Source organism: Rhipicephalus sanguineus, chromosome 1 (genome assembly GCF_013339695.2).
Source record: "Rhipicephalus sanguineus isolate Rsan-2018 chromosome 1, BIME_Rsan_1.4, whole genome shotgun sequence".
In the NCBI taxonomy this organism is placed as follows: domain Eukaryota; kingdom Metazoa; phylum Arthropoda; class Arachnida; order Ixodida; family Ixodidae; genus Rhipicephalus; species Rhipicephalus sanguineus.
Genome location: NC_051176.1, coordinates 290,885,130 through 290,910,156, shown reverse-complemented (window position 1 = coordinate 290,910,156; position 25,027 = coordinate 290,885,130). Strand labels below are relative to the sequence as shown.

Genomic DNA, 25,027 nt, shown 5'->3' with positions numbered 1-25,027 from the left:
GGAGCATAAGCTTTCTTTATTAGGAGCTGGCTCACCAGGTTCTTAAGCTGGGGCAAAGTCCCGCGCCGTAAGCGTAACCTTAGTTCCAGAGGCGACCGCTACATGTGCAGCTCGCGCAAGAGACGTCTTCTTACTCTTGTTCTTCGACCGCCTTGATGATGATATTAATGCATCTCGAACTACCGGATTCACGGCCAAGAACCGTCGGAGCCACGTCGTGCTGCCTGTCCTGGTGTTGACGGTTTCCAGGATTGCGGTCAAGTAGCCGGCGGTTATTTTTATCTGATTTCCCTATCCTTTCATATTTGTCTTGAGTGCACGCCTCATTTAAGTGTAACTTCCCGTTTTCTTTGATGTCTGTCTCTTCTCCGGGCCAGAGGGCTTCCCTCTGGTCTGCATCTATTTCCCCTGATCTGCGCTTGGAATTGTTTCTCCGCGATGGAAACCGCAGCGTTCCTGTTGCTTTGGTGCCGACCAATGGTGGATTCATCCGTATGAAGAACCCCAAGGCCATTCAGACAGAACTTCGTGCGATCACTCCTCATTCCTTACTGATAACCGAAGTTCGTCGTCAGTTTGGACGCGGGGGGGATCCTATGTTGTTCACCAGACCAGGCTTGTATTCAAGACCTACTGAAGTGCACTACTTTTGCCTCACATCCGGTGAGCTGTTTTATCCCACCTCATCTAGCATGTTGCAAAGGTTTAGTCCGCGGAGTAGACACAAGCCTAAGTCCAGCAGAAGTCTTGGACATTTTTTCCCCTGCAGGAGTAATTTCTGTGTACCGGTGTACCAGACAAGTAGACAATACGAAAGTCCATACTGAAACAGTGATCGCCACATTTGCTGGGACAAATCGCCCTTCGGAGATCAAGGCATGGCCGCTTATCTACAGGGTCGAAGCTCTAGCTCCTCGTCCTTTACAGTGCTCCAAATGCTGGCGTTATGGACACAGTGTCAACGCTTGTCGTTCTGATACTCGATGCCGCATCTGTGGGGCCGAACATAGTGCTGATGAGTGCCAGTCAGGCAATGAGTCATGTTGCTTATGTAAAGCAAATCACTCTGCTGACGATCCTAGCCAGGGGCGTAGGCAGAAATTTTTTTCGGGGGGGGGGGGCACCTCCTTGATCTGTAGTGGGGACGAGCAGGAAGATGTGGTCGAGTGTCATTTTCTGCTCTGTATGCTATGGCAAAAAAAAATTTCGGGGGGGGGGGCACGGGCCCGGTGTGCCCTAACGTGGCTACGCCCCTGATCCTAGCTGCCCTGCGAGATCGAAAGAACTTCAGGTGCTAGAAATTGTTGAAAGGAGACGATGCTCTCGTCGAGAAGCGCTAGCAGAAGTTCAAAGCAGGACACAGTGATATGCCGGTGTAACAGCCCGTCAGCCTCTCGGCATGGACGCAACATTCTTCCACTCCATTTCAGCTGTGGTAGAGAAGGCGGTAGAAAAGGTTCTCGAAAAATTTCTACTAAATCTGTCCGACTCATTGACTCAGGTTATATCTTCCCAGTTGGCTGGTGTTTCTGAGGCGATCACAAAGCGCTTCCAAACTCCTATCGCTCCAATCAATAAGCCTGCTGAACATCAGATTGTTGCCCCCACCAATTATGGAGCAGGATCGTCTTCATCTCAGAAGACTGATCAAGATTACATCTCTGATTCAGATTCAATGGGCAACTGGGACGTTGATATGGATGCCCGTAATCTCAAACGCACCAGATCGCCTACTAACAAGATCCATAATTCTTCGAATCCAAAAACAAAAAAGTGTGTGAAGGAATCCGTGACTAGGACTGACCTGTTGAAAGAAAGTATTTTAGAGCAGGCAGTTTCCGCTGCTCGTCTATCATCATAGGCCTGTCTTAGGGTGCTTCAGTGGAACTGCCGTTCAATTATCTCTGCAGCTACAGATTTATTATACCTTACTTCTCAGCAATCTCCCGACGTTGTACTTTTACAAGAAACTTGGTTGTCAGCTGATCAAAACTTTTATTTAAAAAATTATCAATGCTTTCGATTGGACAGAAACTCACGTGGTGGAGGTCTAACTGTTTTCATTTCTTCAAAATTTTGCCATAGAGCGAAGATAGCTTATAAAGCAATGTCACCTGACTATGAAGTTTTGGTAGTGGAATTAAACCTTCCTGGCTGCGCTCCACTATCCATAGTTAATAACTATTTTCCGACTGGGATACATGATGAAAGCGCTCTTGATGTCACTCTGAGCTTCTGCAAAAAGAACATTCTGTTTGCGGGAGACTTCAACTCCCATCATGTGTCGTGGGGTTTCCGCACAGACACATCGGGAAAACGGTTATTTGACTTGACTAACACAAACAACTTTATATGTCTAAATTCCAAAGTTGCCACTTTTGTTCGATGTACCTCGAGATCCGTCCTAGATTTAACATTCGCTAGCTCAAACGTTTTAATCTCGTCTTGGACTGTGCTTGATGCTGCTACAAGTAGTGATCACCGTCCACTTGTATTTGAAGTCAAGATCCCAGTATTATCGGTAGACTACCAGGTGCAAAATTTTGTAAACTACTCCAAATTTAAAAAGAATTTACAGTCAACTTTGTCATCATTGTCCAGTATGGAGAGAAATGTTAAAGCTATGAGTCTTTGCTCAGTTTTAAAACGTACCATAACAAAATCACAGTTCACTATATCGTCAGCAAAAGGAAATTCAGTGTGTGCGTGGTGGAATTCGGATTGTGCAAGAGATTATAGACGCCGAAAAGCGGCCTGGAAGAAACTTCTTATAAACCAAAGTCCTACTAATTGGCGAAATTATTTGTACGCTAAAGCTATGTTCAAAAGAACAGTATCATTAGCGAAAGATGAATATGACGAAAAACGATATAATTTTCTATCCAAGAGTGGTAACAAAAAAGCTCTGTTTAGATTTCTTCGTAGTCGTAAGGCTATTGCAGCGCCCGTAAACATTGACTCGGTTATTCTTTCACCTAAGGAATTGGCAGATTTATTAACTAAGTTGCATCGGGCCTTGAAAAGCGATTTACATCACAGTTACAACTAAAGTTTGTAAAGCATTCGTGAACGATTTTATCGAAGTAAATATGGAAGAGCTTGCGCATGTCATTCGCCTTCTCCCTAATTCAGCTCCAGGCCCAGATGGAGTTACGTCAGAGATGTTAAAAATATTATTTGATATCTCTCCAGACGATCTTCTTAACGTCGTCAACCACTCCCTTAGAAATGGCTGGATTCCTCCTGACTGGAGACTTGCAAAAATTGTTCCCCTTCTTAAAAAACAGGGAGCGGGAATGCAGATAGACAACATTAGACCAATCGCTCTAACGTCCCATGTCGTTAAATTAATAGAAAGAATTTTATACATAAGAATTATGAAGTTTATCACAGATAATGCAATACTGAGCGCGTGCCAGATTGGATTTCGACCCGGTTGCTCGATATGGTGTGCACATGTCGATTTAGAGGCTCGTATAAAGCTTGCCCGGCACAGAAGACAATTATCGGCTTTAGTAACCCTTGATTTAGCCAAGGCATATGATAGCGTTGAACATATCATTCTCCTTAATGCCCTCAACGAATTAAATTTTCCGCAATATATTACAAATTGGCTGTACGAATTTTTAAAAGATAGAAAGTTTTATTGCTCCCAACGAGGCGTTTCTACGACTAAGTATAGTCAAACGAGAGGTACGTGTTCCCCAGGGCTCTGTTCTTTCACCTGTTTTATTTAATATATCGTTAAGTTCGATTCCACTGTGTGATAAGGTACAAGTGTATGTATACGCAGATGACATTGCGTTTTTCGCATCTGATTATGACATACATTTACTCCATTCATCGTTGCAATCATATTTAGCAATATTAGACTCCTGGTTTGAAAATATTCGAATGCAACTAAACGTTACCAAAAGTGCCATAATTGTTTTTCCTTTTGTCGTGCCTGGGTATTTGGATCCGTCCCTTCTCGGCAACCAGGTTGTTGCTACGATAGGGCAGCGTTGTACCCGGACTCCGTTTGGTAGCGTAGTCGAGTCTCCGGGTTGAGGAACTGATGCTAGCAAGATGGGAAAACAATAACAAGTTTACTGGCACATTTCCTACACTCAATTACATCGTTACAAGGGAAGACTTCAGCGACGAGCGAATTGGATGAGCCTGTTACCGAGGGCTCAGAGCCCCATTTCTCACTCAGCACCGTCGTTTTAACCCCTCAGTTTGGCTCCTCCTTCTTGATGACCACCAATCACACACACGACACCTCCCACCATGGCACAGTTCATTTCACTGTCGCTGAGGGGTCGTTGCACACTTGAAGCAGCAAGGGTCCGGCGGTTGACGGCACGCAGGTGGGGGAAGCAGGACAACAGGTTCCTCGTGCTTGCCCCTCCGATTCTTTCCGCGAAGGCAGAACGTGCTTGCTCCTACGATTCTTTCCCCGAAGGCAGAACGTGCTTGCTCCTGCAGTTCTTCCCCGAAGGGCAGAAAAGGGTCTGCGGCGACTCCTGTCCAAATATACCCGTCAGGTCACGTCGGCAGCGTACCAAGCCAAGCCCAGGTGGCCCATTGTCTCCGGCTTTGCCGTCTCAGACTTTGAGGCCGAGATTCTGCCCATTGTTGGTCACTCGTCGTCCCAGAAATTCCGTTTCGTGGAATGATGCAGGTGTTCTAGCAGTGTGAGAGCGCCTCGCCCGCAGATTCTCATGGTCAACGCATCGCCACCGACTGCCAGTCATAACACTTTACATATGCCTGTTAATATTTCTCTTCATTATCGGCAAGAAAGAATTCCTCAAGTGGACTGTATTAAATATCTGGCGAGTAATATATGATGAAAAACTGAGCTGGCGTAGTCACATTGAACATGTTAAAGCTAAGGCTACACGCGCTGTCGGAATGATAACTAAACTTGGTCGGCTCCGTTCCGGCCTACGCAGAGATACTCTGATCATGATTTACCGTATGTACGTTCGCCCGATTCTTGAATTTGGTTGCGTGCTTTTTTCTGGTGGGCCAGCATATAAGATTAATCCTTTGGTTCTCTTAGAACGCCAAGCTCTTCGGAGTTGTCTTGGTGTTCCTAAATTTACAGCTAATAGCGTGTTGTATCAAGAAGCTCGGGTACCCACTCTTGCTTGCAGATTCCGTATTTTGACAGTTAAAACATATTTAAAATTATATGAAGCTACTCCAAGACGGTTGCAATTCGTATTTTTTGCTGAATCGAATGCTTTTTTCAATGAGCACTGGTCCCGTCTTCATAAACCTCAGATTTTGTTTGTTCAAACATTGCTGGAACCCCTAAATGTTAATATCTCCGAAATCATTCCATTAGATAAATCCACATCCAATGTAAAAATAGAATTCGACGACATATTCCCAGCAAATGCGAAACTCTTGCCCTCTAAGTATTTAATTGGCGTATTCGAAGATCACCTCTTACAATTAGGAATTAATAACGTAATTGCAACAGATGCATCCATGAATGATAAGAGAGCAGGTGTGGGTATCTTCTCCCAATCATTATCCTGGTCATATTCATTACACCTTCCAGATTATACTCCTATATTTGAAGCGGAGTTAATGGCAGTTATTTTAGCCCTTCAAAAACTTCCCGAAAATCATTCGACAGCTGTTATAGTGACCGATTCATTATCTGTGTGTTCGTCCCTCACTGCAACTTCGGAGTCAGTTATTCTAAACACATTCAGGTCATTAATCCCCATAAACATTCGCCTTGTGAGGCTCATATGGGTTCCAGGTCATCGTGGAATATTTGTAAACGAGATGGCTGACTTACTCGCGAGAGTATCCCTTGAAGGCCCAGTTTTGTCAGTTATGCCTCCTACAGCTTATGTCACAGCGGCGAGGTTCAGAAAATTTTCTCTTATTGAAGATTCAGAAAAGATTAAAATACCGAATTCAGAATATTCACACTTGCAATTTGCGTGGGATAATAAATGGTGTCCCACGCGTAAATTGGAAGTATCCATCACTAAATTAAGATGTCGTATTCCACCGCTTAATTTCTACTTAAACAGGTCTGGTCTGGTCCCATCCCCTTTGTGTCCCAACTGTAACGAACCCGAAAATATTGACCATTATCTTCTAAGATGCCACCGTTTTAAAAACCAAAGGAAAAAATGCTTTGAAATTTTATTTAAAAAATTAGGAATACCACTAAGTACTCTAAATATCCTCTCCTTTGGGGCTGCTTCATTGGAAATCAGTAAAAGGAACGTCTGCAGGGTCCTCTGCGAATTCCTGATTGACACGATGAGATTTCCTTGCTAATCCTTTGTTTATCAATTTATTGTTTCCCATCCCCTTTCCCCGAAAACAAAATCTTATTTATTTCGTTATTTCCTTTTCTCGTATCACGAGAATCACCTTATTCTACTTGAAAAATGCCACCTTTCCCTTTCCCTGATTTTCTTTTTTAACCCAATGTTCCAATTGACTGTAACCGCCGGCTTCTTGGCCAATCCCCCGGTGTGGGTGTGAGCCAAATGCAAGGAACAAGCAAGCAAGCAAGTAATGCAGGCAAAACCAGCAAAACCACATATAGCATAGCTAACTGTAGCATCTGGCTCTCGCTCCACTCCGGCAGTGCGCTTCGATACTGAACGAAGAAGACAAGGCGGCGGAGCGGAGGGCTCGCAAGGCAGCAGCAGCAGCGTGGGCTCGCCACCAAGACCCTACGGTGAGAGCTCGCGAGGCCGCAGAGACGTCAGCGTCGTGCGGAACCCGAGATACAAACCCGCGAAGCCGAAGCAGCGGCAAGGGAACCTCGAAGAGGTACGGCCCTAGCAAAAATACCAATAGGATTTTCTATTGGTCCAATAGAAAATCGCTATTGGTTCTATAGGACATCTATTGGAGCTGTATTGGTTGTATAAGACTTCTATTGGTACCAATAGATACCAATAGCCATCACCTATTGGTGTCGTATTGGACCTATAGAAGTTGTATTGGTCAAATAGGTGCTGCCTATTGGTGTCTTATTGGATAGAAGTTGTATTGGTCAAATAGGGGCTGCCTTTTGGTGTCTTATTGAACCAATAGAAGTTGTATTGGTCAAATAAGTACTTCTATTGGTTTCTTAATGTACTAACAGAAGATGTATAAGGCCAACAGGAGTTTTATTGTTCAAACAGCTACCGCCTATTGGTGGCTGTTCATAATATCTTATGACTGATTGAGCGCGTCGGACCCGATCCCGATCAAATTTCTTGATCATGATTGGCTATTATACGCAAGCTGCAGACGGGATCAATTCACTTTTGATAAGTCTGATCCCGATTGAGCTTAATCGTACACCGTGAGACACCGTGTGCAGTTAGCAACTAGCGCGACTAAAAGAGTTATAAAAAGGCTGCGTGTCGACCACGGCGGTACGGTGTCTCCGTACCTGCCGTGCGTACGACCTCCTCTATAAGAGGAGGTCGTGAGTAAAACACGCTAAAGAAGAACCTTGGAAGGAATCGACAACACAGACACCACAGAATAATAATAAAGAAACCGCCATGAGAACACAACCGGCATAGAACAGCCAGGTGACAAAAAAAAAAAAAATCACAGCATATACGGAGTGAATGATGATGAGTGGGCGAAGGTGCGGAGGTTCATCGGTAAACCGTGAATCTTCCGTGAATTCTGCCCAGTACATCATCACCGACGTGAGATCGGGCGCGTTTATACTAAAGGTTCGATGAGAGTTATGACCACTTGCAGCTCACTTTAATTTTACATGTACGCTGTGAATTTTCATTGTTTAGAAAACCATTGATTTAGAAAACATCTGGCGTCTTTCGTTAAGCAGCTGGCGTCTTTTCGTTTTGCTTTAGAAACATCTGGCGTTCTTTCGTTTTGCTTTTAGAAAACATCTGGCGTCTTTCGTTGGTTTATTTCATCAATCAACGGCGTTTTGAACAAAATTTTTATTGTTTAATCACGCACAGGAGATATCTCACCAGGCACTACCTTGGAGGTAAACAATGGCTGCTAATGGGAATGAGAGACAGAAGAAGTCGGCTTTTAGCTAACACTTACACTTCTACTTCTACTAACGTTTCCTACTGGAACATGCCAATGGCTGCTAATGGGGAATGAGAGACAGAAGAATTCGGCTTTTAGTTAACGCGCACGCTGCGAATTTTTTATTGTTCAACAACGCACAGGAAAAATCTCCCACCGGCACCACCTTGGAGGTCAAGATCTGGTACTAGCATTACGACTGGTTACGCCAGTGATGCCAACCCTAGGGATTTATCCCTAGATCTAGGGAATTTCTATGTCGTTCAGGGATTTGACGTCTTTTTGTTAAATCTAGGGATTTTGGTAAGGCTCTGGAAATGTGAGATTACGCGGTCTGATTACAGACATTTCAGAGTAATCACGCTTTTTCAGCTAGAAAGGCTATAAAAAACTATTTTTTTTGCTATTTCCTGCTGTTTTTTTTTCATTGAAGAGCTTTGGTGTTCTGCTGGGCTGGCCTATCGAGTGAAGGCGATAGCAATTCTGTAACGCGAGATTATTATATGCTGAATACTGGTGGAAATGAAACGTTGACGTTGTAAGTGTTTAGCATGTATACGCGCATATTATTATCAGCGCCCTGGGTGATTGCTGCGCGGTGAAACAAGGCATATGTACTACATAGCATATGTACTACACTGGTGCGATTTATTGATGTTGTTGGCTTAATTGCATAAGCACGTAACATGCAGCACGTGCGTTATATCCAACTCATTGTAGCCTGACTGCTGTGTTGGGCTTGCAACGATATGGAATCTAGGCTGCCTTTACTACAGTCTTACATATTACTGTTGCCTCATCGTGAATCTACCCTAGCTTAATTTATTTCATGCCATCTTTAAGTTGAGATTTAGTGGCATGCTCTAGGTATCATAATCGCACCACCATCGTGAAAAAGAGCACGTCACAGATAGTAAGTGATTATTGAGTTTGCTATAATTTAAGGACGAGTTTGCAGTTCATTCTTGGGTACAGCTCAAAAAACACAGGACGCAAGCGTGTAAACGGGATAAGGCGCTGCTTAATTTAAAAAAAAAATGCCCCTTTCTTTTCCTTCCTTTTTTGCCGCAAAATTTTGCCGATATACTGTTTTCTTTCACGCAATAAGCCACAGTTGGGTGTGTAATATTTCACTCAGTTTTTTGCTATAGTTCAGCTCCTGCAACATTATGAACATATGCAGCGAATGAAGGTCTAGATAATTTTTCACTGTGCCGCCTACTTTCTATAAATATGTGTTACTGTTTTCTGATTTCATGGCTCTGTTTATTTACAGAATCTTTCAGGCACTTCCTCGAGTGCGGATGAGGCAGTCCAGAAGAAATTGACACTGCCTTGGCAAAATAGTCGCCCGCAAGATCGCCAACATCATCAAGGGCCAGAAGAAGCACTTGTAGTTTTGATTATGAGAATTAATATATTTGAACATATGCCTCATTCATCCACTGTGATTATCATTGCAGGGTCGCTGCCACATTGTGGGCCTTCTGCATGAAAACTGACACCAACGACGCATTTATGCAAGACCATTTGTGATGGGCTAATGAATGGCAAATAGACAGATACAAAACTAATACATTAGCAATAGGCTAATATAGTTCAAATATTCAAATACAAAACAAATAGACCTATACAGAACCAATAGACCTATAGGAACCAATAGACCAATAGGTGTTTCATTTTTGCTAGGGGGGCGCGGGATGCAGCGGCCAAGCGCCGAAAGCGGTCGCTGCCTGAAGTTGGTGGCGCCGACGCGCGCTTCAAGAGAGATTTCCTCGACCACACGTTCGGCCACAGCTGCAAGGTCTGCGACCGCTTGTGGTTCGGCAACAACCTGACCACAATCGCTACTATAACAATGTGTGACGTCTTTATATGACAGTAGAGGAATTCTACAGAGCATTCACGGTTTACCCGATTATCTCCGAGCCAGCTCCTCAATCATGATTCACTTCGTGGATATGGAGTGATTTTTTTTTTATAGTCTTTCACTGGGTTTAGAATGAAGGTAACTTTTATTACCTTATCTCTAACCTTCAGTTGTTCACGTAAGCTGTGATGTTTTAATGAGGGAAACATACATATTGTAGCGAAGCCTTGGAACTTCGTAATGGGTTGCGCTCTCCAGCGCCTTCTAGTGGGTCGTCCTCTTCGAATTCTCCTGAAAGAACGCCGCTCGCGCCGAGAGTCCGTGATTTGTCCTGACTGTCGCACTTGCGTGTTGTCGCTGAGTTCCGTCAAATAAATGCCTTAACAATACATATTTATTAATTTGCGTTAAGTCTGGTTGGTTCATGAGTATTGAATGTTTACTGAAAACCATTAGAATATTTTGTCTTCACCAGAAATAAAAAGTTCCAATTAACAGTGATGTTTGACCCTAGAAATCTGCTCCAAAACACACCTTTTGATGCTCCAAAGCTGCTCCAAAACAGCATTATTCCTGCTCCCCTAGCTGCTCCAAAAGACTGAAGCCCGGTTCCACCCCTGCACTTGGTCCAAAACTTGCTATCACATAAAAAGAAAAGAAAAACTGCTTTTCCAGTTCCAAGCCAACCCCTCTGGCAGATGTACAGGATTTGTAACATCCAGATGAATGATACAAAAAAAAAAGAGAACTTGGAGGACGCTTGAGCTTTGCCTTCAAGAATGGAATGCAGTAGCATAAGTGGGCCTTGTTCCATCGCCTTCTCATTCGCTTGGACACATCATTTGTGCTGCGAGAAAATGAACGCCTGTGCACAAAACACTGGCAGTTTTAAACTGTCCTGGAATGCCTACTGCAGGTACAGTTTTATTAAAGTATTGTGATTCAGCGAAGTACCCATCACGTGTCCATAAGGAAATATGTGCACCTATGCAGCTGCACACACTGTTCATTCTGTGGCTGATGATGATGAACTATTAAATTATGCCCAAGCACTTTGCAATAGATGGGCCTTTACACCACCTGATGTCACCTGTAACCCACCTTTAAACCACCTGTAAACCACCTGATGCCTGGTGCAATTCTACACTTCTGCCACGCAATATTAGAGTACCTGTTAATGTGACTCCTCGCAATACACGACACCTGTATAGGTTTTCTTTATTTTTTTCTGAAGCAGTTTCAAACACTGGCATGAAGCTCTGTGGTGAAACACCTAACTGCCACATAGCATGCCTGGATGCCTGGGTTCAATTCCGACTCGAACCTTTGATTTTTTATTTGCATCCATCCAAGATTTTTCGCTCACAACCAACACTGGCAACGCCGACACTGGAATGAACTGCGACGCAAGCGCTTTAACGCTATCACATTAAAAGATGTTTTGCCTGTTGCAGCAATGCATGTAGTTACAAGCAAAAAAAGCATGCTGCCACAACCAAGCAAACAAAATCATGTGAGCCCCACTATAGAATCCAGCTGCAATTTAATTTTCCAATTAAAAATGTGTAGCATATGTGTGTTCATTCATTTGCGAATATGCAGTACTCCTTTCTGTTTACAATATCACAAAGCTCTGGCAGAAATGCTTCACCAAAATTACGTGGTTGCCTGCAGGTGGGCACAATGTACTATGAGGGATACTGTATTGGAGGGCTTTCTGGATTTCTTGAATGTACACCCGAGGCACAGTGCATGAGCATTTTTCCACCCTGTCCCCATTAAACTGTGGACGTTGCAGCCAGGAATCCAACCCACGACTATGTGCTCAGCAGCAGAATGTCACTGCATACCTGCCAACCTAGGGACTTCTGAATTTGCGAGACTCTCAATGGGGAGAGAGAGGGCGGGCAGAAAAAAAATTGTTTCGGGGCGACACCTGTGATCGGCAAACAAAACTGTCCAGCATATGGCCCCCGTGCCCGTGGCCTTGGAACATTCGAAGCAGGCCTGCGGCCTGACTGTAACACTATAGAAGCGTTCCAGCCTCTCTACTGCTCACGTGCCCTCTCCGAACTGGGCCATAAAACGGGGGACGTGCCTACCAGTGTCAGCAGTTGTGGTGTGTGCGTGTTTGTGGTGAAAGGAGCAAAGCCCGGCGAACAACAGGAAACAGCAGTGGCCAGTGAACCTTTCGAGCTGTGCGGACGTTCCCTTTTCTTCGGTGTGTCATATTAGTAAGTCGTCATTTTAATCACGGGTTTTTGTTTTATGGTAGTTTTTCTTTTTTCGAAATTGGGTTAAAATCGAGAGATTTATGGCCGCAATCGTACAATCGGGAAGACAGGTCAGAGATCGGGAGTCTCCTGGGCAAATCGGGAGAGTTTGCAGGTATGTACCTGCCATCAAGTCACCATAATCACATATGGTTGACATACATCTAAAACACATTTGAGATGAAATATTGTGTACACAATGGTTGTGGGCTCGGTTCCCACCGTGAGTTTTTTCATCCACTTTAATTCATTTTCCCTTTATATTTATGATGCTTCAATTAAAAACTACAAATAATCTGTTGCTTTCATATGATTTTGCTTAACAAAAAATTGGCTCCTCAATCCAATCCCTTCTGTCATTCTATATATGTACTACAGGTCATTTTGGTTGAGAACTTGAAGCAAACAAATTTGCTCTTTTAAGAGGCAAATCCTACTGCATCAGATTAATAATGCACGCTGTATTTACATGCTGTAAGATATGTTGGGGGAACATCTTGCAGTATGTGTCCAAGAGGAAAGAGTGCTGCATCTATCTGAAGCATGAAAGTGCTTCACAAAGTTGATGTCATATACAGCAAATACCTGTATTTACGCCAGAGTTTAACTGCCACATGAAGAGTTATCAGTGGATAAATGCAAACTGGGTATCCTCTTCTATAGCACATGGAACTGTGCTTCACTCTGTTGTGCAGCTTCTGCCTAAACTGATTTAAGCCATAAAATTAGATTCCCGGGCTTAATAAATTGCTAGTGCTTTTCCCATTTCACTTTCACCCCAAACAAAATGTACAAGGAGCTTCTTTTATGTTCATTGAAACTTGATGCATGCCCCTTCCCTTATGTCAATGCCTTCTGACCTTACAGGTGCCATAAATGAGATTACCCTTCATCATGGCATACTAGCAACAAGTACATTTCAGGCCAGACTTGCTGCCACACCATCACAACTGATCAAACATTTTGCTTAAAGATGCGTAATCTTGATTTTAGTAATACTTCCAGATTTAAAAGCATTAAGAAAGACCACCCTTAAAAGCTGCACAAAGATTTATTTCACATGGATGCCAGCAGCAGCAATTTTATGCAGTGTATCATACAAGATCATGAATGCCCAGGAAAAAACTTGAAGAAGGCTTGGGTGCAGCCGTGCCATTTGAGTGGCACCTTTTAGGGCAAAGCTGAATTGCAAGGCAAGCCACGAGATGTTACATGCAAACTAAGCAAAACAAGCTTACTTCATGATTACGCTGGACGTGTGACTGACAACTGTTTGGAATGTGCCTAGTAAGGCCTGCCACATCACAAAGGTGATCAAGAGTTCAGCACTTCAGAATGGTCTTGCAAACCACAAGGTTGCCAAAAGTGGCACTCAAGATGCAGTGCTGGCATATAGCTTCTATGTCAGCACAGAGACACTTCTTCAAGTCATGTTTGCCCATAGTATATCCTGCCTCAATGTGAGGTGGTGCTTCCCATGATACCAAGGATAATAAATAAAAACCAAACCGATGGCTAACAAAGACTGAACAGCCAGCTTTTTTAAAAAAAGGATGGGGCAAGAAGTCTTATTACACGAGTGGCCACAGTTCAGAAAGTCTTGCGATGAAGGGCCCGCATGCCTTCCTCTTCATACTCCCTCTTGGATACCCACATGCGCTTGAATGTGTCAAGAGAAGCCAGAATGGAGCCACCAATCCAGGTGGAGTAGAGCCGTTCTTGTGGGGCTGATATCTGAAAAAGACTGTGCATTAGACAACGAACAGCTCAACAGACAAATACAAACTCACCCTGATTTTGATACCCTTAGGTGATATCTTCTTCACCTCACCAAGCAGCCGATCACCAAAGCCTGTAGCAAGACAAATAAATATGTAAGCAGTCAAGTTATTAGGGACTTTTAGCTTGCACATATACTTTTTAACGTTACCGTGTTACCAGAATACCGAATTGCGTTTACCGTGTTACCGGAACGCATGTTTTAGAAAAGTTTTAGCTCACCATACGTAAATGTTTACGTACGTACGTAAACGTATACCTTAACGTTTGCGCAAACCACTAAATGGTGATAACTGCATTTAAACTACATTTAATTTTGATAATATTGAATTACGCTGCGGTACAATCATAAGAGCGGTTTTTAGCAATATCGGGTTGCCGGACGATGGTGTCGACATCTTGTGAAGCTTCGTGCAACTGCAGTCATGGACACATTTGTTTTCGCTTAGTGTTTTTGAGGGAAATAAATGATTAAAAAGGCTACTCGTTCATAATTATGCTGCCGCAAGGCATTTACACTAGATGTAGAATGCCCTATGTTTCTGCCATAACAATTTTGTGCTTGCCTGGTTCACCCGGTAGATGGCGCCACCTATCCAGCCTGTCAGGGGCTTCAGGCCTGGCGTTTATGGATTCGGTATTCTTGGTCACTATAGCCTCGGTAATCCGGCTGAAACAAGGTGATTGCAAGTGGCACTTGCACTTCGGCTTATTTTGACTCGGCAGCTGGAGTCTCCGCAAAGCGGATATCGCGACTGGCCATGAACGAAGGTGAATTTGCGAAATAGGGCCGTAAACGTAAAGCATATCCGACAAGTAGTTCACGCTCCGTAAAGGTTAGCGCATGCACAGATTCCATCCGGTATCCGGTAACGTAAAGTATACGCACAAGCTATAAGTCCCTATTCAGCATGCATGCCTCGCCGTACTCCCAAAAGTGCTTGGCCTACCTTTGAAAAGTGTAGAGCCTCCAGAGAGAACAATGTTTTGGTATAAAACCCTACGGAGATCCATGTCACACTTGTGGATGGCGAAGACGAGCACTTGATGCAGGCCCTCAAACTCCTCACCAAGAAGGTCCGGTCGAAAGAGTACCTCAGGTGCTCGAAAACGTGCTGGTCCAATTTCTAGAGTAGTTCCATCAGGCAGTGTGTAATGAGCCTTCTCAGTATCCATCGTCTCTTCTCGTTGGGGGTTATTTGCCAAATAGCAGGCCTTCTCCTTTACTGTCTTGACAATCTCAAATTCTGCTGTCGTGTGGAAGTTAGTACCTTCCTTCCGCAGCAAGTGGCGTAGGTAGGCGGTCACATCCCTGCCAGCAATGTCCACTCGCAGAATGCTGTGGGGGATGGCGAAGCCCTCATATATAGGCACTGCATGTGTGACTCCATCACCCGAGTCAAGCACCACACCTGTTGTCCGACCTGTGGCATACCTGGTGGAAAACCAGCAGGCAGTAAGCACAAACGCATCCATCTTCTCACTCAGCAAAAACTTACAGGCTCAGGACGGCTTGCATAGACACAAATAATGCTGGGACATTGAATGTTTCAAAAAATATTTCTGCAGAGCGTTCCCGGTTTCGTAGTGGGTTTATGGGTGCCTCAGTGAGGAGGACAGGATGCTGCAACAAGGCACTGGTAAACTTATGAAGTCTCAGTGATGTTATTACACATACCTCTTCAGAGAATGTCTGTAGCTGCTCTTTGGAATAGATGTATTGCCATATCCTCTCCATATCATTCCAGTCCGTGACAATGCCATGCTCCATCGGATAGCGAATGCTCAGGAGACCTCTGTGCTCCTACAGGAAAGCAAAAAAGCCTAATTTAGTGCAAGATGTACGGCACCTGAAATACAAATCACTTCCCAGACAATCCGAATGAAACACAATTACAAGAAGGATTTGTAAAGATGTACATCATATTGATGTATGTATATTATTTCTTTTTCCTATTTTGCACTCTAATTTTTTTCCCCTTTCGACTATTTTAAAGGTGAAGTAACCTATAATGTGATTACATCACAATGAAACATGAAATTTATATTTCGACACTTTGCTGTATGGCTATATATTGCACTATATTTCTTGGTCTCAAAGTAGTCCCCAGCAAAGTACTTTATGTTTTAATAGTATATTTCATCATTCCTTTCTATAGGCCTCTGTTACAGTTATAGCGAAACACGATCTGTTACACACCTCAAATTTGAGAAACGGTGTATTGCCCATCCTACCTTAAGCCCAATGCTATCTATGCTGTGCAACAACTGCCTGGGCAACCATTGCTGATTCATTATAGTAGTTAGCTTATGCAGCCAGCTTATGACCCTTGCTGGTAAAATAAAAGCAGTTAAAAAAATTGAGATGTGTAACAATTTCTAAAAGAAGCCAATCTATCTCAGCTTAAATGTTTTTCACTGTTTATTAACCCTTTTCATACTGCATAAAACCATGAAAAGTGCACGAAATTCCCCAGACGCATCTTATAAATGTGGAACACAGGTGGCCTTGTTTCCACTGCAGTTGCAAGAGTGAACCACAACACATAGAAAAACGACACACAACAGCTCTAACACACTTATTTGAAGCTTAGCAACGTCAGCAAGCAGCCCCATCTAGTGCTGAAAACTGCTACTAGAAACAAGGCGACAGGTATGCTTGTCATTAGTTCACAATGCAGGGTATATTACCAGATGCTGACCACACTTGCGAGCAGCCTTCTCACAAGCATGACGCAGACTCTGTCCAGCTTATTAGAGATAGCAAGAGCCTCTCCATGTACAAGGAGGCTGCTTTTTAAGGCAAAAGCGTCAAGTGCCTCATCAGACACTAGCCTTAAAAAACGCAGCCTGTGGTAGAAAAACTCATGTGACCTTAATGACTTTAATAAAAATCAGGGTTTGAGCCAGAATAAAACCCAGCTATTCCATGTGGCAGTCAGGCATTATTACTCTACCAGACAGCCACAATCATGTCTGGCAAGGAGTCACGCTAACAAATGTAATATTGCGTGGCAGAAGCGTAGAAACACATCAGGCGTCACACCATGTGGATTGCATAACAAGCGGGTGGTAGAAAGTGCCAACTAATTACAAAGGGCTGAGCTATAATTAATCATCAGCAGCAGCCACAACATTAAAAAGTTTGCAGCTACTCCAGTGACTTCTCAAGTTCTGATGATGGCGATAAAATAGACAAAGTGGATGGCTTTCTCCTTCAAGTCATCTTAGGCAAATGTATAAGGGCCATGCATAAACTGCTTTGCAAAGACTGCTTATTTATCATACCTCATACTTTAATGCACAAAGTTTGTTTTTAGTAAACCAGACACAGATACCAACTTTTCACGTATGATTGCTTATTTCAAGGCCCGGAGTTTTCTCGTGAAATTGCCAAACAAGGCGGTTGTTTACACTGCTTTATCATAGGGGCCGCTTGTTGCTCACTTGGGATAAGAGGCAAACAGTGCATCCCTGAAGTTAATAAGTCAGCATAACAATATTTCCACATGTGCAGTCATCTTCAATTTAGGGAAGCATCGTCGAATGAAAATGGTAGCCTTCAAGGATCGGAATGTACCGACATTGATAGTGCACCGTGTGGCTGCTTTTCACACTTCGCGATTGCATCATTCGAAATGAAGAATGGTTGGCTTCGAATCTATGCTCAAATCCAAACAATAAAAGCAACATTATTCAGCATGCGCTTTAGCTAAGGTTCGCTGGTAGCAGGTGCACGAATTTGGTGGCTAGTGAAGGCTTAAGTACATGAAGCCAGCAGTGCAACATTACTTGCTACCAATAACTTGCACTTCACACACAGACCGTCTACACAGAGCATACTAAATTCTAATGATGAAAACAATTAGCACTGAACACTAGCTTTCAAACATCCTACCCCTCAACACTGTTGGCAGCCTTAGTTATGATCTGCTACTCATCCCTAGCGTACTTTACACACACGTGTATCCGTCCTACACAATGTGGCAAATAATTGTGGAAAGTCAAGTAGTGGTTCGAGGTAATCTATGAAATTCGTTTGTAAAGAAATCTGCACATCTCTCAAGCCTATTGTGTTTTGCACAATCAAGCGTCCAGTGGAATGTACCCAGTGAGTTTAATTAATATCCAATAACCTCAGAAAATCACCAGAATTGGCCTTAAAAGAATCGGCCAAGTGTACATAGCTGTGAACATGTGAACTTATCATTCAGTAAAATTCCTGCAGACACGAAATCAAGAAGAGCAAAAACTGGATGTCTTTTTTTTCTTTTCTGTGAGCACATACCTTTTGTTAGATGTATGCACATTTTAGTAACAATGACTTACTTTTGCATGCAACACACACACTGTATAGATCAGGGAGTAGCACTTTTTTTTTTTTAGTCACACTTACATTTTAGGAAGCATGCTATTGCTCATGCTGCCTGCTTCTGAGACTTGTTTGTATAAACTTGTTCAACTCATGCACCCTTCTAACATCCTTGCACCAACCCAAGACTCACTCCTAACATAAGTGTGATCAATAAAAAAATGCTACGACAGAATTTATTTTAAAACTTGATGCGACATTTGTGAAGTAATAAAAGACAACCAATTCTGTGAGCTTCGTGGGAAATGTTGTAAGCAGGCAGGTATGCATGTAATGCGTCCATTATTTGTATGGAGCAGTGCTGGCCTGGCAAAGTTAAAATTTGCTTGGCATCCTCAATGGTGCATGATATGAACACAAGTGAAGTAATGGGACACAAGTACGCAGACTGTGAACACATACCTCGGCTTTTGGCCCTACAAAGATGTCTCCTTCCAAGGCACCTGCCATGACCCTCTTGTGCTTTGGTCGTCCAATGCTTCAAGAAAACAAAGTTGCTTACTGTATAAATGCTGAGGAATCAATGCAAGGTACAGTGATATAAGACGAACATCTACATACAAGTTTGGGAAGTGGCATTTCGGTACTTGGTCACCAGCAAAACCTGCCTTTATGACTCCGGAACCCTATGTGTACAAAAGCATTTCGTGGACTGTAAGACGGATATATCCGCATGTCAACAGAATAAACGAAAATTGAAACGCGCTCTTAGTTGCACTGTTATAAGCTACTGAGCACTGGTTGATGCGTCACGACATACTCGTACACATAGTGCTTACGATCCAAGGCCGCAAACAAAATAGTAGCATGAAGTCTAACTGCACCGCCTTGATCTGCACTAAGCAATGACAAACGTACTTCGAACAAACAAAATATTGAATGAATTACAACAAACGCCCACGCGCCCACAGTGTAAGTACAGTACGCGAAACTACTAGTTTTCCTGCCAGAAGAAAGCACCCAACTGGAGTGAGAGATGCGACTCTTGCGCTGAAAAGCAGCACTTGTCATATACCAGATCTGAAAAGGTAACGTTGACAATAAGTGACTTAAGGAAGAAACTTGCAACAGCAGCAGCACTGCCCATGAAACATGTTCCGCCCAGCCCATCTGTCAATAGCTGCTCTTGTCATCAAACAAGCATTACACAACGATGCACTTTTGCCTGTTTGGATTCGCGGGGGTACTTTTCCACATTATGGTATTTCTGCGAAATTGCTAGGCGCGCCGTCAAGTAGCACGATTTTCGATGTGACTCATTCAGTAAGAACATGGCGGACGTTTTACACCAAAAAATATTTAAAAGGTTCTGTGCGAGCATTCCCACACTGCAGGCACGCACAGAGAACCGGTACTTACGTTGTCTATGACTACTGGTTGATTAACTATCACGTCATATGTTTCCATAATCTGTCAAAGACGTTTTCGGTTACAGAAGGTATCGAAGCGGCTTCTCTCAAACGTCCTACCAGAGAAGTTGGAACAAGGGTCGGTTTCTTCGTATACCTCCCATAGGACGCGAAATTCAAACGCTCCGCCGACGCAAGCGCCGACAGCGCCGAGAGCGCTATTGAGTTACGCCCCTTGCAGAAGGCCGCCAAGCTCAAAGGGCGATGACGTAGCGATTACCTTGCTTACGTCGTCAGGGCAACTGTAACAACAGCCGCTCGCCTCCACCCCCTCTTCCTCCCTCTCCGCGCGCCGTTTTCTTTCTATTTTTTTTTTGTGCGCTTGCTTTTCCTCCTCTCCCATGCCGCGCACCGTTTTTTATTTTGTACGCTTGCTTTTCTCCTCTCCTATGCCCCGCGCCGGGACATTTTTTTTTTGTTCGCGTGCGCTCGCGCGCGTGCTGTGCTTGGCCGCGCATTCGCGTTTGCCCGCAGCCAGCATGTGCTAGAGCATAAAGGATGAATCCACCTACAACATTTCTGTTACCTCTTTTTATTGTTCTGTTTCCGAAACTCAAGATTTGCATGTAATGGGGCACGATACAAGTTCAGGAGAAGAACAGAAGGGAAGAATTCACAGTGTGTGCATGACTAAACACAAAAGTTCATTGTAAAATTTAGAAATTAAAAAATCGAACACATTGGAATGTGTAGGCCCTTTGACGTACACACATATAAGAAACACGATTTTCATTTGGTGCAATACCGAGCAAAGTGCAGAGGAGCCTCTGATGAGGTAATCATGTAGTTTAAAGAAATGTCAGTGCATGACAAAAACATAACGAAGCGCAAAATATGTAAACATGAAATAATATTGCAATGATTTACTTATTAACCGTTGAAATGATACGAAACACAAAACAACCACTTACATATTTGCTCAGATTTTGCACAAATATACACGAAATGCTGGACACCTTCACCAGATAAACAAAATGAAAAAGATAAGATTTAGCACAGTAAGTAGTACATTGCGCTAAAAAGAGCAAGACACAATATATGGTACTTGAACACTACTTGAAAGTTAGTTGGTGGCAACGGGATGCAGGCCATGGTCAGTTTATGCAGCAGCACATGACATTCGAAGAAAAGCGTATTACTCAACGACCAGGTGAAATAAGCCTATACGCAGCTTTTCTTTCACCGCGAATACAATGCCTAGCTGAATATAACGCCACGGAAGGGAGGACGTCATGTTGGGTACACTGAGCACTTCATTGTGATAAACACAAACAGTAAAATTCTGCATATAGGACATGTCTCATGCCTACACATGAATCCTTAGAGCGGTTTTTCCATAGGCAATAACAGAGACAATATATAAACACACAAACTACTTCTTCAGCCGTAAGTACATAGCATATTCACGCACCGAGAAGCACTGGGGGCAGGGCAGAAAGCTGGTCCACTTGAGTTGCGGATCGAGACTTCGCAGAGCGCTGAATCTACAGCTGCTAACCCCTCCTTGGGCAAACGCATCAGTTCTTGCCTTCTCGAATACTCCGAAAACGTTTCCGTCCTGAAATAAAGCAATTGAAAACTATTAATTCCAACGATACAAATTACGCAGTCGCATGAGGCAAACGTAGTTTCGTCGTCTCGGCTCAGTGCAAGCTGCGATACATTAGGCAGTTTTAGAATAGCGTACGCTATTTTAGCGTTTGCGGCTCGCTATTTCCGTCACTACGGGAGCCCGCAAGCGGTTAGCGTACGACGCATGACAGTTGCGCGAAAAGCCAACGCAAAGCTTTTCGTACGCTATTCTAAAACTGCCGATTGAGTCTCAGGAACGCGTACTTAAACGATGGTGAGTGATAAACAGGCAAAAAAAGCAAGACGCACTTCCATCACGCAGTTCTGTCATAGACGCAAAAGTTAAACTATGAGTCTCAAGTTCTTTAATTTCATTCCTTCTAGGAACAGCGATATTAACTGCAACATCGTGCTTTTCACGATTCTGCCGTAATTAAAAAAACAATAACTGTGTTGTCCAACTGCAATTCGTAAATGTGTGGCTGCGAACGCAAGCCGCATGCTCACCTTTAGTTTTTCGGAACCTCGAAGAACCTTGCGGAACTCGGCCGGTCTTGAAGTATCCGTGCACCGTTCCATGATGTACGAATGGTGCGTGCCGTTAACCACCACGGCGGCAAGAGCGCACAACACGCAAACATCACGAAAACTCCACACGCCGGCCAAAGCTCGCTTCATGTAACGGAACATCACGAAACTTCATGTCAAGGCCAGCGACTAGGACGGGCTCCTGTATGGCGGCGACGGAGCACGGCTGACATAACGACCACTCCGATAAGTCTCAAGAGCGAACAATGACCCGCTAACCACAACGGAAGACTTGCAGGTGTCCGCCAAGCATAGCCTCCCTGCACGGCCAGCCTGGTGCCCACTCTCAGCACTCGCTCCATGCTACAACGGAACTTTCGAGGAATTCAAAACTAGCGTCGCGGCGTCGCGGCGCGCGCGCGGCCTCCGCGGCCGGCGCGGGGTGCACGGCTTTGCCGGCACGGCGGCGGGCTGCCATTGGCTGCTTTAATTTTGAATCTCCATGAACACTAGCGCCAATTTCACCTTCAGTTACGGCCCCTTTTAAAAGGCCGCCGAACTAACAAATTATTCAAGATGGTGTCGGTGACGTCATAATGACGTAATTCTTTGGGACGCCGGAGCGGCAGTGTTTCCGGGTATTGGTTGGAACACTTGCACGACACCGTCGTGCAGTATTGTTCTACGCCGCGTGTAGTAAATGTTTACTTCGTCCCCATAAAACCTATCTTGCGTTTCGATGCCTATAAATTAAAAATGTGTAATTTTTCATTTCAAGTAGCAATTTTCTTTTTGTCCACTTCGGGCAGCACTAGTTTCTTAAAAAGCGAGCACACGGCGCTAAAGAAAGAGGCTGCAACCGCTCTATGAGAAGGAATTTTCAACATGGAAGCCAAGCGAGGGGTCGGCGCCTCTAGCTTTCCTGGAGTCGGTTTCCCTCAGATTCCGCCTGGCTTGGAGGCACTTTACTCAGCATGTCTACAAATATACAGCGATCAGCCTAATCCCTTGCAGGTCGCAGCAGTCTTGAAGTACTGGTATGTTCAAATCTCGCGTACGTTCGTGACCAAGAGCATCTTTTGTGTTTTTACTTGCTCACTGCGCATTGAGCGAATACATACTGCGTGCATGCTTCAGCGGGCACTGCTCTTGATATCCTTGAACGTTAGGGGCTTATGAATGTATATTCTAAGCGCCACATATTAAGGCGGCACTCTTGTTTCAGGCTGGGTGGTCCAGACCCGCTCGACTATATCAGCATGTACGCCAATCAAGGGGATGAAAGCAAAGATATTTCTCCTCACTGGCACTACGTCAGCTTTGGATTGTCGGACCTTCACGGAGATGGCAGGGTTCACGAGTACGTACAGCCACTCTTACCTGTGTCGCAAACTCTCGTCAGGAGCTGGTAATGTCGCAGGATCTCAAGTGCAGACACGCCGAGCGGCTTTGGTTTCGAGCTGACATTCCGGCTGCGCAAGGAACCCGACGAGACAGGACCGCCAACTTGGCCGGCCGCCGTAATGCAGGGCCTGGCTAAGTACGTCTTCCAGTCTGGAAACGTGCTGTGCGACGGCGACCACGTCTCCTGGCACTGCCCGCTGGACAACAGCGAGTCACGGATCGAGCACATGCTAATGATGGAGGACCCGCAGCTAGGGACGGTGGCGACTCCGTTTGGACCGGTCAGCTTTATTCAAGTGAGTGCCCGTCGCGTGATAGCGGACACTACTAAACAGTCTCGTTGCGCCGCAGATTGTCGGCGTTTGCGCAGAGGAGCTCAAGGCAGCCCAGCAGTGGAATGGTCGCAGCTTTGTGGCACTCATGCAACGTGTACCGGGCGCAGGCGGCCCTTGGCTCGTGACGAACATGCGCCGAGGAGAGACGGTTTTCGAACTGGACCCCAGTATCCAGGTGCCCCTCCCCCCTCTTGGACTGCATGCCCACTGCCTGGGGCAGGCACCGAAAGACAACCTTTGCAGGACGCAGTAGACCAGGGAATCGAAAACGAAGGGTCGGACCTGAGTGGCGTCAGTGCCAAGCTCTGCTGGTCAGAGGAGTTCCCCCCTGTCGTGCAAAGTGCCAAGGAATCTGGGAGCAACACTTCTGTTGACACACCCAGCATATCGCATTACGAATCTGAGGAAATAAAGCGGACACTCAAAAAAGGACTGCTGGGCAGTCAACCAAGCAGCGAAACAGAGTGAGTAACTGCCACAAAACTGCCTGCCGAGGCTGCAAGGCATCTATAATGCACCTTTCTTTCAAAGGGATAATGGCCTGGAAACGCAAGAGTTGGCTCAAACTCGAGCTTTGGAAGCAGTTCACCTGCAGCTCAATTTGGAAGCTGGGCTGCTGTTTCCATTAGTCCTGAGGTAACTGAGGAACAGAGATTATAGCATGATCATACTATTTCACAATGCCATTGAAACTATTTCAGGGGACGATTAAAACATGGTCGCCATTTTACCTTCAAGAGTTCAGTTGACAGCGCTGCAGTTACACTAGTCGTTCCAAGTGTTATTGGTGCCTTTGCAAATGCAGAACAGCCATATGCAATGCAGGGCTCTTGGTTGCAGGTAAGAAATTTTAATTTTTCTACGCTTCTGTGCTTGACTGAACAAGCTTTTTATGCAGATTCTGCTCACGGAAGACCTCATTTCAGAGATGACTGTAAGCATGGAAGAGTTATGCACTGCTGAAGGTGTAAGTTCAAACATCAGGCATTTGAGAACTTGTTTGTAACGTTGCTTTGTTTTTTTCAGCTCACACTGCCGAAAACATACACGTGGCCCAACCGAAAGATGGCCATCACACTTTTGCCTGAAGAGCTGTGACCAAGCTGCTTTATTTATGATGTGCATCAACTGTAGAAACTTTCAGCTGGAAAATCCATCCTACCGAAAAGTGCCTTCACGACTTGTGCCAGTTGTCGCATCTGTGCAATTGTGCTGCCCTGGATGACCATGATACGCTGTGCTCAAGTGTGTTTGCAATTTGTGTATATGATGTTGGCTTTTACACTAAACTGCATTTGTAGCACCCAAGTAACCACAATGCAATGGTTTTTGTGTTGTGGTTCTTGCAATGTGCTTTTATGCGCTCGTGCTGAATGCATTGACATAGTTCTATGTGCTCGTCAGATATGTACAGTTGTTTGCATGATACTGTGATTGAAAACTGC

General features: G+C 44.4%; 2 protein-coding genes across 3 annotated transcripts; one reads left to right on the top strand and one right to left on the bottom strand.

Moving 5' to 3' along the window:
- Positions 1–13,329: 13,329 nt before the first annotated feature.
- On the bottom strand, positions 13,330–19,819 carry LOC119379254 (beta-centractin). 2 transcript variants are annotated; one of them, XM_037648503.2, is made up of 8 exons: positions 19,694–19,819; positions 18,896–18,960; positions 18,737–18,812; positions 15,641–15,766; positions 15,462–15,586; positions 14,913–15,397; positions 13,974–14,035; positions 13,330–13,917 (listed from the first exon to the last, which is right to left on the bottom strand). In XM_037648503.2, exons 1-8 carry the CDS (start codon positions 19,739–19,741, stop codon positions 13,774–13,776), a joined length of 1,131 nt encoding a protein of 376 aa, XP_037504431.1. In that variant the 5' UTR covers positions 19,742–19,819; the 3' UTR covers positions 13,330–13,773. The 2 variants fall into 2 exon arrangements, with proteins under 2 accessions (XP_037504431.1, XP_049267875.1); XM_049411918.1 differs by lacking the exon at positions 19,694–19,819 and having other exon boundaries at positions 18,737–18,835; positions 18,896–18,940.
- Positions 19,820–22,690: 2,871 nt separating this feature from the next.
- Positions 22,691–24,763, top strand: LOC119379253 (suppressor of fused homolog). Its single transcript, XM_037648502.2, has 9 exons — positions 22,691–22,880; positions 23,069–23,203; positions 23,264–23,543; positions 23,599–23,757; positions 23,826–24,046; positions 24,114–24,218; positions 24,284–24,422; positions 24,481–24,549; positions 24,609–24,763. The coding sequence occupies exons 1-9, from the start codon at positions 22,729–22,731 to the stop codon at positions 24,678–24,680; spliced, it is 1,332 nt and encodes a 443-aa protein (XP_037504430.1). The 5' UTR covers positions 22,691–22,728; the 3' UTR covers positions 24,681–24,763.
- Positions 24,764–25,027: the final 264 nt, after the last annotated feature.